This window comes from Labrus bergylta, chromosome 18 (genome assembly GCF_963930695.1).
Source record: "Labrus bergylta chromosome 18, fLabBer1.1, whole genome shotgun sequence".
NCBI classification, from domain to species: Eukaryota; Metazoa; Chordata; class Actinopteri; order Labriformes; family Labridae; genus Labrus; species Labrus bergylta.
In genome coordinates, this window is record NC_089212.1 from 6,670,535 (window position 1) to 6,685,137 (window position 14,603).

The 14,603-nt window shown below is 41.7% G+C and overlaps 2 protein-coding genes across 2 annotated transcripts; one reads left to right on the top strand and one right to left on the bottom strand.

The window, feature by feature from the left end:
- Nucleotides 1-46: 46 nt before the first annotated feature.
- Nucleotides 47-5,472, bottom strand: jkamp (jnk1/mapk8 associated membrane protein). Its single transcript, XM_020641287.3, has 7 exons — nt 5,335-5,472; nt 4,369-4,448; nt 3,780-3,934; nt 3,400-3,606; nt 3,111-3,292; nt 2,476-2,552; nt 47-2,253 (listed from the first exon to the last, which is right to left on the bottom strand). The coding sequence occupies exons 1-7, from the start codon at nt 5,336-5,338 to the stop codon at nt 2,035-2,037; spliced, it is 924 nt and encodes a 307-aa protein (XP_020496943.1). The 5' UTR covers nt 5,339-5,472; the 3' UTR covers nt 47-2,034.
- Nucleotides 5,473-7,129: 1,657 nt separating this feature from the next.
- On the top strand, nt 7,130-12,915 carry LOC109989470 (G-protein coupled receptor 135). The gene is made up of 2 exons (XM_020641245.3): nt 7,130-9,567; nt 10,039-12,915. Exons 1-2 carry the CDS (start codon nt 9,401-9,403, stop codon nt 11,378-11,380), a joined length of 1,509 nt encoding a protein of 502 aa, XP_020496901.1. The 5' UTR covers nt 7,130-9,400; the 3' UTR covers nt 11,381-12,915.
- The last annotated feature ends 1,688 nt before the right edge of the window (nt 12,916-14,603 follow it).

Genomic DNA, 14,603 nt, shown 5'->3' on the forward strand with positions numbered 1-14,603 from the left:
TGATGGGGAATCATTTCTCAGGCTGATGGAAGAGACTCAGTAGGTGCATGTTTAAGAGATTTATGGAGGTGACTCATAAATACTTGTCGTTGGAGCTCATGCAGACAGGACATACAGAAGATCGAACAATAAATACAAAGAACATGTAGAGTCCAGTCACACTGACATTATCCAGACACGTTCTCTGAAGTCTAAATACGGCTCACTGTTGTGAAACATTACGTTGAATCTCCCAGAACACAATAACAATCATATTTACAAGTATACATATCATTTACAGTCATGTACATTTTTGGGAAATAATCAGCCTCAGCTAAAAAAAAAAATAGCCTCAGCTCAAAAAAACGTCTGAAGGCAAGCGGCTCAGTCCAGGACCAAACAGCATCACATCTGGTGCTTCAGGGAACTTCAGCACGTTGTTTTAGTCTGAACAGCACGGACAAGATTTACATGTGAAGGTATTTAAACCAAGAGTGTGTCTCCTAAGGTCTCAAAGATTTGATACTTGTCAATATCTTTGAAAAGGATCCAGTATTTGAATGTTTAATGATCAATAGTATCATAAAGGACAGGGGCTTCAAAAAACGACATCTATTTTACAAAGTCGTCGTGTAGGTGAAGAAAGAATCCATCAAAACGTGCAAGAATAGTCCTGCACACAGTCTTAAAAGCACAAATATATTGGCAAAGTTTCTGCAATCTATGATCATTGATATCACAAAATTAACTAAATATTTGGTGCCTAAGACTTTGCTATTTATGTTGCCATGGCAACAAAACAGGTATTGATATCTCTTAATGTTTTACTGGTATCATATTGAAGTTTACATTTCTGGTAGGACTATAAAGTATATCTTCTTCTTCCATCATTTTTGCTCAAAGCAAAAGTTTAAAAAAGTTTATTAAATATTAAAAACTTGGATGCTGCACGCAAGCTTTAAATTTAAGAAACTGAACTGCAAGTCTTTAAGCGTATAATGTTTCTTTTACTCTTGATTGTTAGAGAAACTCAGTCAGCAGCAGTTGTGTCTGTGCGGACTTGTTCTGGGAACCGGAGGGTGGCCAGTTCAAGTCCAGCTCCATCAGTCTGTTAGCAGACTGAAACCTGCCGCTCCTAAACCCACAGCTGCATAAAGAGCTGCAACTGTAAGACTTGAATAAGACTTATCGCCTTATTCAAGTCGATAAGTCTCTCAGGTGTGTGTTTGTGTGAGCGTAATAAAAAATAAGGAAGGTTTATAAGTTCCATTCCCCAAAGGAGGATGAGATGTGGCAGCCGTGTGTTTCACTTTGTGAGTCTCTTCTTCATAATCATCCAGCAGAACTTCACTTTTACTTCAGTATATTTACATATTTACAAGAACACGTACATGCTCAAAGTAGAAAAGAAAAACCCTCCATACTCTGTCTAATGATGTCAATAAATATAAAAGGCAGACAGGGGAACATGAGAAAGAACATTTAGGATTTGTAGAAGATGTTTCACTGATTGCATTTGATTAATGTTTAGGATTTGAGACTGTTGGTCCCCTTCATAAGTCCTTTATAAACATTAGTTTTGACTCTATGGGTTACCTGTTGTTGGTGTTTGTCATTATTTTTATGGACAATAGGAGCACAGATAAAACTAATTGATGGATGCAATGATCGATGTAAAATTTAATAGAAGCAGGAGTTACTCGCATGGTAGCATGAAATGTTGTAAACAGTTATGTAAGCGGTGTGCGACTTGTTTTTTTAAGTGTTAAAGTGAGATTAAGTCACATGAGATGTGAACTGAGCTGCAGCAGTGTGCAGATCCTCTCCAACAACAACTAGTGTTGAGAGATAAAGACACATGTTTTCAGACTTCATGGCTCGTTCAGGTTGAAAGAAAAATGGCTGAAAATGGGCAAAAAATTCTCTCAAACTTAACGAGACGTTTTGATCTCATTAACCATGAAACTGCCCCCCTCAGTAACACAGCAGGAGGTCCACTGACGGCTCGGTTACTTGTCGAGTTTTACTTAACATTCCCGGTCAGATCAGAGGAGCTCAGTGTCCGTTGCCGCCCTCGGACAGGATCCGGCTCGGCTCTGTGAACTTTGCCGTGGCGATGTAGAAGAGGGCGGGGCCGGGCACCAGAGCCAACAGCGGCAGGTCCTGCTCCAGCTTGTCCAGTCGAGAGATGGAGATGATGCCGTACGCGTGGAGCAGCCAGTGGCTGAACAGGACGACCAGACGCTTCTTCTTAGCGACCAGGTGTTTAAAGGACTGTGGGGGTTTGAAGACGAGCACAGAGACGTGAACAGGTTAGCTTCACATGAACACAAAAGAGATGCTCAGTCGTTCTGAAATTATTCTGAAACACATTTTGTGATGCCAGTAATGCAGAAACAATCTCATAAAAAAAAGGAAAGTCAGGGAATCGGGAGTCGTTATGATTAAAAGACTTAATCTGACACAAACAGTGAAGAGTGCAGCGAGGGTGCTCACCTGAATCTCAGAGGCCGACATGTACACAGCCAGAGTGACCAGAGACAGGACCAGAATGATGTATGGAAACGCGTAATCTGAAACACACACACACACAATGTCAGTGACAGCTGCTGCACAGGTCGACCTGCACAGTTTACCTTCTTTATCAGAGCTCTGAATGGCAGTTCTCTTTGACTTTTAAAAGCACGTACTGCACCTTGTGAATGAATCTAACTGTGAACTAACTTTCTTTTATTCTGACTGTGTGAATATTCATTTTTCAGAAATAGAGCGTTACTATACACCTGCCAAGAGAAGACAGAAGGTGGGTTAACATGTAGCATTTTTTTCTGCACAGTAAAGCGCTAGCTGGGCGCTCAGCAGCTCTTGAATGAAGCGTTTGTGTGTTGAGAATTAAAGCGCTGCAAGTCCTTCCTGTCTCTCTGGAATTTAAGGCTTATAAATGTACATCTTTTAGAAATGACATGTGGGTTGAGATCGATTATTCAGGTCTAAGGAGATCACATGAAACTAAGAGATTCACATGTTCACTGATTGATTTCTTAATTGAAAGATCCATTTTCAATCAACAGACCGTCTTTTCAAACTGTAACAACGTGATATATACTCGACTGGTTCTCTTTGATACTCACAGAGCAGACCTCCTCCCACCGCCTGCAGCACTGTGAGGATGGGGAAGAAGTACAGAGCAGCGTAGATGCTCTTGAAGCGATCCGATTTTCCCAAACCGCACGCGATCTTCTTCACCAGCAGAGGCCGCAGCAGCATCATCAGCACCAAGCAGAACGCGTAGTAGATCAAGACGATGGTGTAGCTGAAGAAGAGAGAGACAAGATGATTAACTGCACTGGCAGGGCTCCATTTTTCACAATGATCACTTTCATTATTCATCTTTAAATGTAGACCTCTCTCTGCACTCACAGTGGGTAGACGGCCTCCTGTGTGCAGTGTAACGTGTTGACGTAGTCGGGACTGGGGTTGTACAGCATCGTGTACCAGTCTGACAGCATATGGACTCGACAGGAACGAATACTGAGCATTCCCACCGGCTCCATGACCAGCAGGGTGACCACCGCCGACACGCTGCACTCCAACATGGCTATGATGTGCTGCAGCAGAGCGCTAGAGCTAGACGCCACAACAACAAACAGAATGCTGAATATTAAAGGCTGTGAAAGAACAAAAGACCACAGAGCAACATATGTAAAATGAAAAATGAGAGCCAACATAATCGTTGCCATGAAAAAAAAAAGCAGCCTTTGCAATTAATTTGGAATTGACCGGTGAGTGTGTTTGCACACCTCTTCTTCCCGGAGTACCACTCGATGAAGAACCAGTGCAGCACGAGAGGCAGCATGGCCATGAAGCCCAGGTAGAGCCAGTCGTAGAGCTCAGGGGCCTCCATGCAGCGTTCACACACCTTCAGCCCGCTTGCACGCTCTCCTCGAGGACAAACCTGACAGGACAGAAACAAATGACCAGGATGAGAAAATACATCATCCTAATAATAATAATAATAATAATACATTTTATTTATAAGCGGTTTCAAAAACTCAAAGACACTGTACAATAGTTAAAAAAAGAAAGAACAGCACAGTAAGGACAGACTAATAGACATTGCAACATTACACACAAATCATAAAGATAACAACAATAAAGGTAAACTACAGATAATCTAAACTAAAATTAAATTCATACAATGTAAATGCATTTTACTGTGATAGCACTGATTACAATTACAGATGTTAATTCATCTTGGCTTTCTATTTTGCATTTTTCAACATTCATCCAGATGCCTTTTTTGTTGTTGTTGTTGCAAAGGATGAATAATGTCTGTAATGCAATTTCATCTGTTCATCACATGTTGAGATCCTACAGTTCAGTACTTACTCCACAGTCTCCCTCCACTGATCCGTTGACCATGATCCTCCCACAGTACAGGCCTGGACACCGTGAACTCATGGCCACAGCTGCAGTAACACACAAACACCTTATGATGCAACGAGCACTGGAACAACAGTCCACTTTCTTTACAGTACTTATACTGATACAAAACTAAACAAACCAACGTTGTCCAAGCAACCAATGTGCTTTAGTTTCTCACACGCTCTGATGCAGTAGTTTGCATTCTGATTTTTCTATTTTTTAGGGGGTGGGGAGAACTAATATATAATGTTATGGGATTTAATTTTAAGCACTTGTCCTCCATCTTTTTAAACACTCTTGTTTTAGAAGAACTTAAATGGTTGCAGTAATGTTGACCTGTCAGGATCCATGTGTTGACAGAAAAAAACATTAAAGTCATCACAAGGTTTATTGCTCGGTCAGTAAGAAGATGTGCTCTATTTCATTTTGCACTGGATCGCAATTGAAGGCTTTCTGGTGTTACGACATAAAGAGAGACCGTGTTATTTAGCGACTTCCTGGTCGTTTGGGTCCGTGATTGTCGTAAACTTAACAGTCCTCGCAAATGCCCATTTGTTTAGTTTTTCATTATTATTTCAGATTATTATCATCAAGGTCTGCAAGTGATGAAGCCACGACAACCACACAGCTGCTTTCGACAGAAAGTCTTCAGGTAACACGGTCACCGGGTACACCGATACACCGACAGAAGCGTAACGTTTCGATAGTTGTAGTGAAAGAAAGACAAAAAAGTACCTACTCACTGAAAAACGTACATGTAATGTTTTCTATTTAAATCTATTTGAACTAAGGAGACGTCACTGTTAGCTAACATCACGTCAGCTAATTCTTAGGTACCAAGTAAACAAATAAAAATGTGTTTCGGTAATTCAACCATATTAACGAGATGTATATCATCAGATGTTAAATAAATATAAGGGGTCTGCTTACCCATTGTGCATCAAATGTTGATCGAAATCAATCCCACTCCCTTCACTGCTATATTTTCATTTCGGACCGAAACAGGATACGGACGAAAAATACTGTAACACAGACCGGAAGTTTGTGCTCTTCTTCTCCTCCTAAATTATTACTTTTTTGTTTTGTTTTTTAATCTGTCTTTATTGACAAATTTAAAACATACCGAAATGTTCATAAAAACTCTTATAGAGGATGAACATACAACAGCAAAATACACAGGAACACTCTCCTACAATGTCTACTAAAGCGGTTGTCACACTTAATCGTTGCTCATTATCGCCGCCACCTGGCAAGAAGAAGAATCGTAGAATCTGATTTATTGGCCGGATATTTGTAAAAAATAAAATAGATTTGACTACATTTGGCTTTATATTTGTCTACATGTACATGCACATAAGTGACTACCGATAATAAAGACCACAAAGGGTAACAAAGGCCTACCAGTAATAATTAAACAACTGTATTCAGTCTACAATCTATTTAATGTAAACATATTTAAAAATATAAAACAACACGTGCAGTCGTAAATAATATAGGTTTGCAATAAGCTGAAACTAACATAAATATAAAGGTAACAGTAGACACAGGAACAGCTTATCCACAAGACCATCAGACGTTTAAACAAATAAAACTCACAACATCAAGCCAACCTTATGTTCAATACTCACGTGAATTTAGAGACCCTATCTCTGCCTCTGCATACTTCTGGATTTATTTATACATTGTTTTTATATGAACATTTTTTCTTTAGATTTATATTGTGTTATTTTTATTTCTTCCTCTCTTACTATGAAATTATTTTTATTCCATTTTAATACATTTTATCCCTTAATTACTTACATATTATATGCTAACCTTTAAATTGGAGCTACCTTGCTAAATACTTTTCACGTTTGCACCCACATTCAGAGGGAGAATTAAACATCTTCAATCTTGCTTCATGAATTTGTTCTTCTTAAATGTTGTGGTCTTTAATGTCTCTTATAGTAACTAATGGCTATTAGATATGTTTCTTTTTACAGGTATACTCTTTGTGTTGCTGTCATTACTTCAGTTGCAAATCAATCTGCAGCTGAAAAGAGTATTTATTAGTCAAATTCTGATGATTATATCATTTTGACACTATGAGATAACTGTAGGTCTAAGGTTTAAGGGTCCCACTTTGGATTTGAACATATAGAGGATAACAGCTGCTGTGAACACAGTAGGCTAAATAGCCTACGTCTGTTTGGGGAGAAAATTTGCCAAATTGGCATCATCTTGTGTAGCCTAATGTTAACTTTCACCTTAAATTAAAGAAAAGGAATAATTAGCATTTACAGGTCTATACCATCAATACTTCTGGTTGTAGTTTAATTCATAATCTGCATTTTCAGACTATGTTTAGGACATGTTCACATGTTCTCACATTAGAGAGCTTCACACCAGCTGTGTCCAGCACTACCAGCAGTGGTCAGAAACACACACACACACGCACACACACACACACACACACACACACACACACACACACACACACACACACACACACACACACACACACACACACACAGGCTACGTTTTGATACATGAGCCTCGAACAGTGCACGGGCTCTACTTTGGAAACACCTCAGTCTTTCGTCATTTATCTCACAGGGGCATTACATTATTGATGCAAAAAAAAAAATCTATCACCAGTTACCATGGCAACTGTATGAAACGTCACACGAAGCTATGAGCACGTTCGTGCGGAGGGCGTGGTTTCGGAGGGGGGAGATTGTTGGCAGGTAGAGAGACCCCGAGAGAGAGAGAGAGAGAGAGAGAGAGAGAGAGGAAGAAAAGGAGCTGGTGCAGGGTCTTGTTCACACCTGGGTTTAATGCAGCAGGTTTCAGAGCTGTCATTAACGGAGATATAAAAGAAGATAAGTTTTATTTTGTTCCTTAAAGAGACACATCAACAGAGGAGGAGTCGCCGTCCGTCTGTCTGACCGAGAAGCTTTGATTTTCTTCTCCAGCTGCGTCCTGGAAAAAGAAAAACATCGGACTGTTTTTCTCCTGCTGCTCGTACGAAGGATTTCCAAAAAAAAAAAAAAAAAAAAAAGGCCCAACAATCTGGAAGAAAAATGCACGTCCACATTTATGAGTCTTACGACCTGAAGTGATGATAGATGTTACGGTGGCGTTTCGTTTGTGTGTCCGTGTGTGTGTGCAGCTTCCAAAAAAACCTTGAGAGGAAAACGCTGACATGTTGTGCTTATAGAAACATCAGGAAAACAAACGTTTGGATTGATATGACCGAGAGAGAGAGAGAGAGAGAGGTGCATGTTGTTTTCATGTCGACACAGTTTTAACACAATGGCCCAAGTTTTGAAGGTAAACGCAGGAAAAGATGAAGTGAAAGAAGCATGCACGAATATTATTTAACGTTTGCGTTTATGCAAATTCAGCAAACCTGCGTGAACACAAAGGATGACCTCACACCTTTAAACCAATAACTCTGCATGGAGTTATTTAAATGCTAACAGCAGGAGAAGTGTGATGCACTTCTGCATGTGTTCAACAAGTATTCAGTTATGTTGTGATTGTTTAAAACGTGCAGATGTTGTGTTTGATCTCCGGATTAATTCAAGGCTAGATTAGACTAACAGTGCATCATTTTCAAATCACTATTGCTCAAACTTTACACAGTAATAGGCCTAAAGATGTCCATCTCTACTTATAGTATCATGATGTGTCATTTAAATGATTTAAAAGTGAAAGTCTTGAGCTGAAACGCGCAATTTAGCACAAATATTTAATCAAACTGTGGAATTATTGAATTTGTAGCTTTAAAAATATGATCCCATCCAGAGGATTTGACCTTAACGTTTAAAAAAAAAAAGCAGACAAGTGGTTCAATTATTGATGAAAGCTGAATGAATGTGACCCAGATGTAATATCTGATCACCGTGATGTGTTGTTGCTGTAGGTTGTATATTCAAAGTTAGATAAGGTTGACTAGTGTACAGTCTTCAAATCACAGCTGCTTTAGTTTTTCTCAAACTTAACACATGCATCTCTACTTTTTAGATTTCACATTATGGCCAAAAGTGTGACATGAATGTTGTTTTAAAATAGGTATGACTCAAAAATGTGAAATTCTTTAAAGTAGGCGGCATAAAAATATGTTTATATGTTTCCATCGAGAATATTTAACCTAAACCTGCAAAAACATAGAAGAGGTTCCAAATATTGAAGTAAACAAATAAGCCTCAGTAAACTGCACTTGAACGTATGTGTCACAAACGTATATCTCATCAGTTTGATTATAAATAAATGCTCTTTGTATCTCCGCTTTGATTCCGATATCTAAGGTTAGATTTGGGTAAGAAGTGTAGAGGCTGTGTTCAATTTTCACTCCACAAATTTAATATTTACAGAAGTGCACCATTATTTAAAAACTTAGAAGACTGTGAAAGACACGATCCATGTAATCGAAAATCATTTGCAAAAGGAATAACTCCAGGCAGAAAGTATAATTTGGTAAATCACAAGTTGGAGGTTTAAAAATCATGAAACGTTGTTCCTCTTCTCTGAACAGATTCAAAATGTTTCTCTGGTATGTTGTGCTTTAAAAACAGATTTCACTAGAAGTTGTGAAAAGTCGACTGTTAGGTCCACATGTAAAGAATATTGTAAAGTTGTGAGCTTGGGTTTATGTGACACAGATTATTATTTATATCTGCTGTCGTGCATATTTGATGAACGGCTCCTCGGGCTTCAGTCGGTGACCTCTTAATCCTCCGAGCTGGACGTCAATAGAAAAGGTCACAAGGGATGTTTGTTGTGCGGAGAATGCGAAGACAGTAGCAGTGTTCAGCTCATGTTCACGTCTTTTTTTTCTATCATAAATATTTCTGTTTGATTCGACCGTTATTAAAAAGATTGGCGGGCTGTGGTGATGTCACAGCAGCCAGATTCAGCCTCCGTGGACGTTTCTCTCTTCCTCTGTTGAGGGTAATGAAGCAGAAAAATACAAATGGACGTTGAGGAGTTGAAGCAGCACACACTGATCTGAATGGATGCGTGTGAGGCAGGTGTCTTGTGTTGTTTCTGTGCACACTCATCGATGGATCCGTCTGTTAGCACGGCCCTGTGGGGCAGCGGGGGCGCCAACTACACGGCTGACACCTCAGCTCCGAGCTTCACCCACCAGCTGAGCACCGCCTCACCTGTTGTACCCAGGTGAGTCGCTCTAAACTCCGTCCTCGTCTCTCGTCTTTCCTGTTTGTGGTTTCCTTTGTCTCAGGCAAACAATGTGAAACCCCGCACAGGTTACACAGCAAGAAAAATAACATTGATGTTATTTTGATTGATGTAAATAACATTGATTTCACACTTTCACACAAAACTTTCAGAAAATTTCAGGGTGAGCTGCATGTGTGAACGCAAACAACCAAACTTTCACTGTTTTTCCTGCCAACCCCCCCGAGTATATTTTACACAGGAAATCAGGTAAAGGTGATGTGAGGACACAGCAGGAAAATTCACTACAAGGGAGCAAGAGGGGTCCGTGATGTTTCTATCCTGTGACTGGAGCACGATCATAGACTGTATGCACTTAACTAATGAAAGTGTTCTTCTCTGCTCATTTGCTGAATCTGTCAGACTGATCATAGATTTGATGTCCCTCTTTTCTTTCATTTGGTTCTCTAGGGTTGTTTCCATAATGACCGGTCTGGTGACCACCGGCTCCGAGTCCACAGTGGGAACCACAGGAAACCTTTCCACCTTCAGGGATCAGATCGAGAACGAGCTCAGCCGACTCCACCAGGCGTCCACTCCTTCAGTGCTGAGCGCCTCCGAGAGTAACTCGGTCCTGCGGGGCATCACGGTGGCAGCTCAGGCCCTCGTCCTCCTCTCCATCTTCCTCCTCTCCAGCCTGGGGAACTCGGCCGTCGTCATCGTCATCATCAAACACCGACAGCTCCGAACCGTGACCAACGCTTTCATCATGTCGCTGTCGCTGTCCGACTTCCTCACGGCCGTCCTGTGCCTGCCGTTCTCCTTCGTCATGCTCTTCAGCAAGGACGGCAGCTGGATGTTCGGCGACGGTTTCTGCGTGGCGAACGGCTTCTTCAACACCTGCTTCGGCATCATCTCCACGCTGACGATGACCCTGATCTCCTTCGACAGGTACTACGCCATCGTCAGGCAGCCGCAGGCCAAAATAGGACGGCAGAAAGCGACGCAGCTGTTGGTAGCCGTGTGGTTGACCGCAGTGGTTTTCTCGATGCCTTGGTATCTTTTGGTTCGAACGCCGACGGAGATCCACAAACAAGGTTTCTACCACTGCATGTACGTGTTCCACTCAGGGACGTCCCGCATGGGGACGGCGTACAGCATCTGCCTTATCGTCGTGTGCTACCTGCTGCCCTTCTCCCTCATGTGTTTCTGTCATTACAACATCTGTAAGACAGTTCGGCTAACGGAGATCCGAGTCAGACCCGTGACCACATACGCATACTTGCTGCGCTTCTATAGCGAGATGCGGACAGCCACCACCGTCCTGATCATGATCGTTTTCATTATTTTTTGTTGGGGGCCGTATTGTTTGATGGGCTTGATAACGGCGATGGGGAACTTCACGTTTAACCCTGCGATGGACACGGTGGCTATCTGGCTCGCCTGGGCTAACGGAGCGATCAACCCTCTGATCTACGCCCTGAGGAACCCCAACATATCCATGCTGCTGGGGCGCAGCAGAGAGGAGGGGTATCGCACCAGAAACATCGCCGCCTACCTCTCCAGCCAAACCCAGAACCGCGAGATCCGGCACAACCAAGCCGAGAGAATCAGGGACCGCTACGTGAGCCGCGTCGGGGTGAACAACAACAGCCGGCTGTCGAGTTCAAGTCCGGGAAAAGGAGGAGAGGTGGCCATGTGGGCGTGTAAAAACCCGGCAGTGTTCTTCTGCAGGGACGCCCAGCCGGACACGGCGACGGTACCCAACTCTGTCTGCACGCCCAAGATGAAAACAGCCGACACGAGCCTGTGACTGCTCTTAACCATCAGATGAGGCGTTTCACCCTGTCTGTGTGTTGTGGATCTATAGGGACACCTGTTTGTGACGTTTCTTTGGAAAAAAAATATTTATGTCAGAAAACTGTTTATTATGTTTATATTCTCCTCATCCGAGTAGTTGTGTTTTTGCAGAATTGTTTACACTGTGTGGGAACTTTTATAAGAAGTTAAACAAGAGATAATGAAGGTTAGAATAATTCTTTTAATGTCTTTTTGAGGATCAGGTGGACAAAATGAATCTGAAGGACGGCTGCAATCCCCTCCATGTTTTATGAGTAGGAGAGGAGATGCAACACTTTTAGAAAAAGCCTGATAAATGTGCTACAAAGGTCTCAATGTCAGTATTTTTTCAAATGTAAAAGCAGCATGTTGACCTGGAGAACATACAACATTCTTTACCTCTCATGCTTCAGTGTACTTTAACGTGTCATCTTCTGTTCGGACTCGTCGATTATTTGAATGTCTGAAGAAGGCAGTGTTCAGGATGGAGTGGAGCTCACCTCAGCCTTCCCTTCAAAATCACACATTGACTCATCCTGACTTCACACAGATTTTTTTTTTTTGATCAGGTAGCAGGGAGGAGAAAGTCCAACTAAAGTAAGCCAGGTTGAATGGATTCCAACGTTTGCATTCACACATGCAGCCCTCCTGGACAATTTTGAGGAGTGCAGTGTTTTTGTTAAAGCGGCTTTGAGCTGACTTTGGGGTTATGTTGTGCTTTACATTCTGTCTCCATTGGGTCTTGCTGTAATGGCTGCATCATTATTAGCCCCATTTCCTCCAAGTGGTCCGGTTTGTTTCAGTACGGTTTGTTTCAGTTTACGGTTTGGTACGGTAAACACTCATCTTGATCGCGCTTCCACAGCCAACCGTATACCCTCACACATCACTAAATAACAGCGGCGCGACAAAGTGTAGACAACTAATAAATCCAACAAAGAAGAAGAATAATAAGAACTAAAATCAATGATTCCTAGAAAGGTCATGATGCATTTTGTGTTTGTCCTTTATTACCGCTGTTGCACGGGAAGTGAAGACAATTTTGATCAATCTATGGACTGCAATGTGTCTAGCTCCACCTTGCATTACGCTTTGCACCCCAATAGAAAGGAACCAAAAAAAAGTAGAAAGGTATGGATCAGTAACTGTCGTACCATTCCCAACTTTTGACAGTGGAAACGCCAATAAATGTGTACCGTACCGAACAGAGCTGAACCGGACCGCTTTGTGGAAACGGGGCTGTAGTCCATTACAGAGAGTTCATTGGTCTGTCTCCTTTTGCAAACCGCACCTCGTCGTTGTGTTTATGCTCAGCCTCTCACGTCAACAAACCTCTGACACTGTGCGGCCTCTTCAGTAGCTTCACGTTCTGCACCACCTGAGCTGCAGGAAAGAGGATCCAGGTGCCAATCGGGAGGACTTACTGTCATCTCATTGGTCTGCCTGCACTTGTAAATGTCATCCCAACTATTTTGTCGACAATAAAGAAGTTGCATTTGTATTTTTAAATTGCATTTGCAGATTCTTCTTTTTTCACCTAAAATGTTCATGTCTACATCTCTTCATCACTGAGAAGAAGCTAACTCTTTGTTTGCACATTTTGTTTCTAATATAAACTTTCTAATAAAATATGTTGTGCAACTGTTGTTGAATATGCTACACACACATACAGTATAATGTCATGACATGTTGTTGTTGAGTTTTACATTTTGTTAATTTCAGTGTTTAGATTTTATTTCCAACAACTGACAAGTAGGCTACATTAAAACATTCAAAATCGACAATTAATAACACTAATACTGAGCATTAGCCTACTGTTTTTGCCTTTTTGCATTGTAGGTATGCTGCATGCATTTTAGGTTAAAGGTTAGAAACTAAGGTTGGGGCGCCAGTGGCCGAGTGGTTGGGGCCAGCGCCCCATGTGCAGAGGAGTTGGTTTCTCAAGGAGGGCAGCCCGGGTTTCTGACTCTATCCACTGTCCTATCACTAAAATAATACAGAAATAAAAGAGGTTCTACATTTTAAAGACCAACATCATTATATATTTATTATTATTATACATTTTAAACATATTTCATGCAATATGACTTCTGACTGTACAGTAGGTCAGGTTGATGCATGTGTTTTTTTTTATCAATGGCTGTAATGCAGATTGTGTCCAGCAGGGGGAGCTGCAGGACACTAAACGTCCAGCCTTGTCTTGCAGAGGCAGAACAGATTTTAATCCTCACACTGATGTTTGATAGTTGAACTCGTGCTGAAGCAGCTGCAGGTGGCGCTGGTGTTTTTGTTGCTACATTTCCAGCTCATTAACCCTGAAAGGAGCCTCGACCTGCACAGGTGAGCGTGTCAGGAAAAACAAACTGTTAATGTGACAGCTTCACTCATAATGAGTTTCTCCTGACATCGACCTGCCGTTTGACTCTGCAGACAAAAGAACAAACAGTGTGTGTGTGTGTGTGTGTGTGTGTGTGTGTGTGTGTTTGTGTGTGCGCGCGTGCGTGTGCGTGTGTGTGCAGTCTATGGTGTGTGCTGGAATGTCACCTGGCTTCATATCACACTCACGCACGGTACAGACAGACTGAGGTATTCACGGCACTCTCATGACGTTCGATGATGCAAGATAAAACAAGATGTAAATTATACGAATTAGTAGACAGACATTATGTTTCCTTTAGAGCTAGACCTTTTAATAACAACACATCACAATGCATGCTTTATGTCCGCCCATGTTACTCACACACACACACACACACCTCGTCTGTGTCTTCTCTGAATATAATAATCATGTTGTAATACAGGAAGTGGTGGAGGATGAGTCCAGAAGCTCCAGTCTGAGTGTAGATCTGAAATATTCTGATGCAGAAATGAGATTATTTTCAATCAGAGGGAGAGAATGATGGTGCCTTCATCAGACATTTTTTATTCTCCCCTTTCACGTAATGTCGCTTTTGTTTTGCAATTTTGCAGCAAAGTTTTGTACACTTTTGGCAGCTTGTGACTCAGTGGTAGAGTCGGTCATCTCTCAACTGAAGGTCGGGGGTTCGATCCCCAGCTCCTGCTGCCACATGTCCGATGTGTTCCTGAACCCCAAATTCCTCCCGCTGCTGCTGCATCAGCGGAGTATGAATGTGTATGCACATTTACTGTGACGACTGCTGCATTGTTTGACCTCTTAGTATTTGTGATTTCCATCA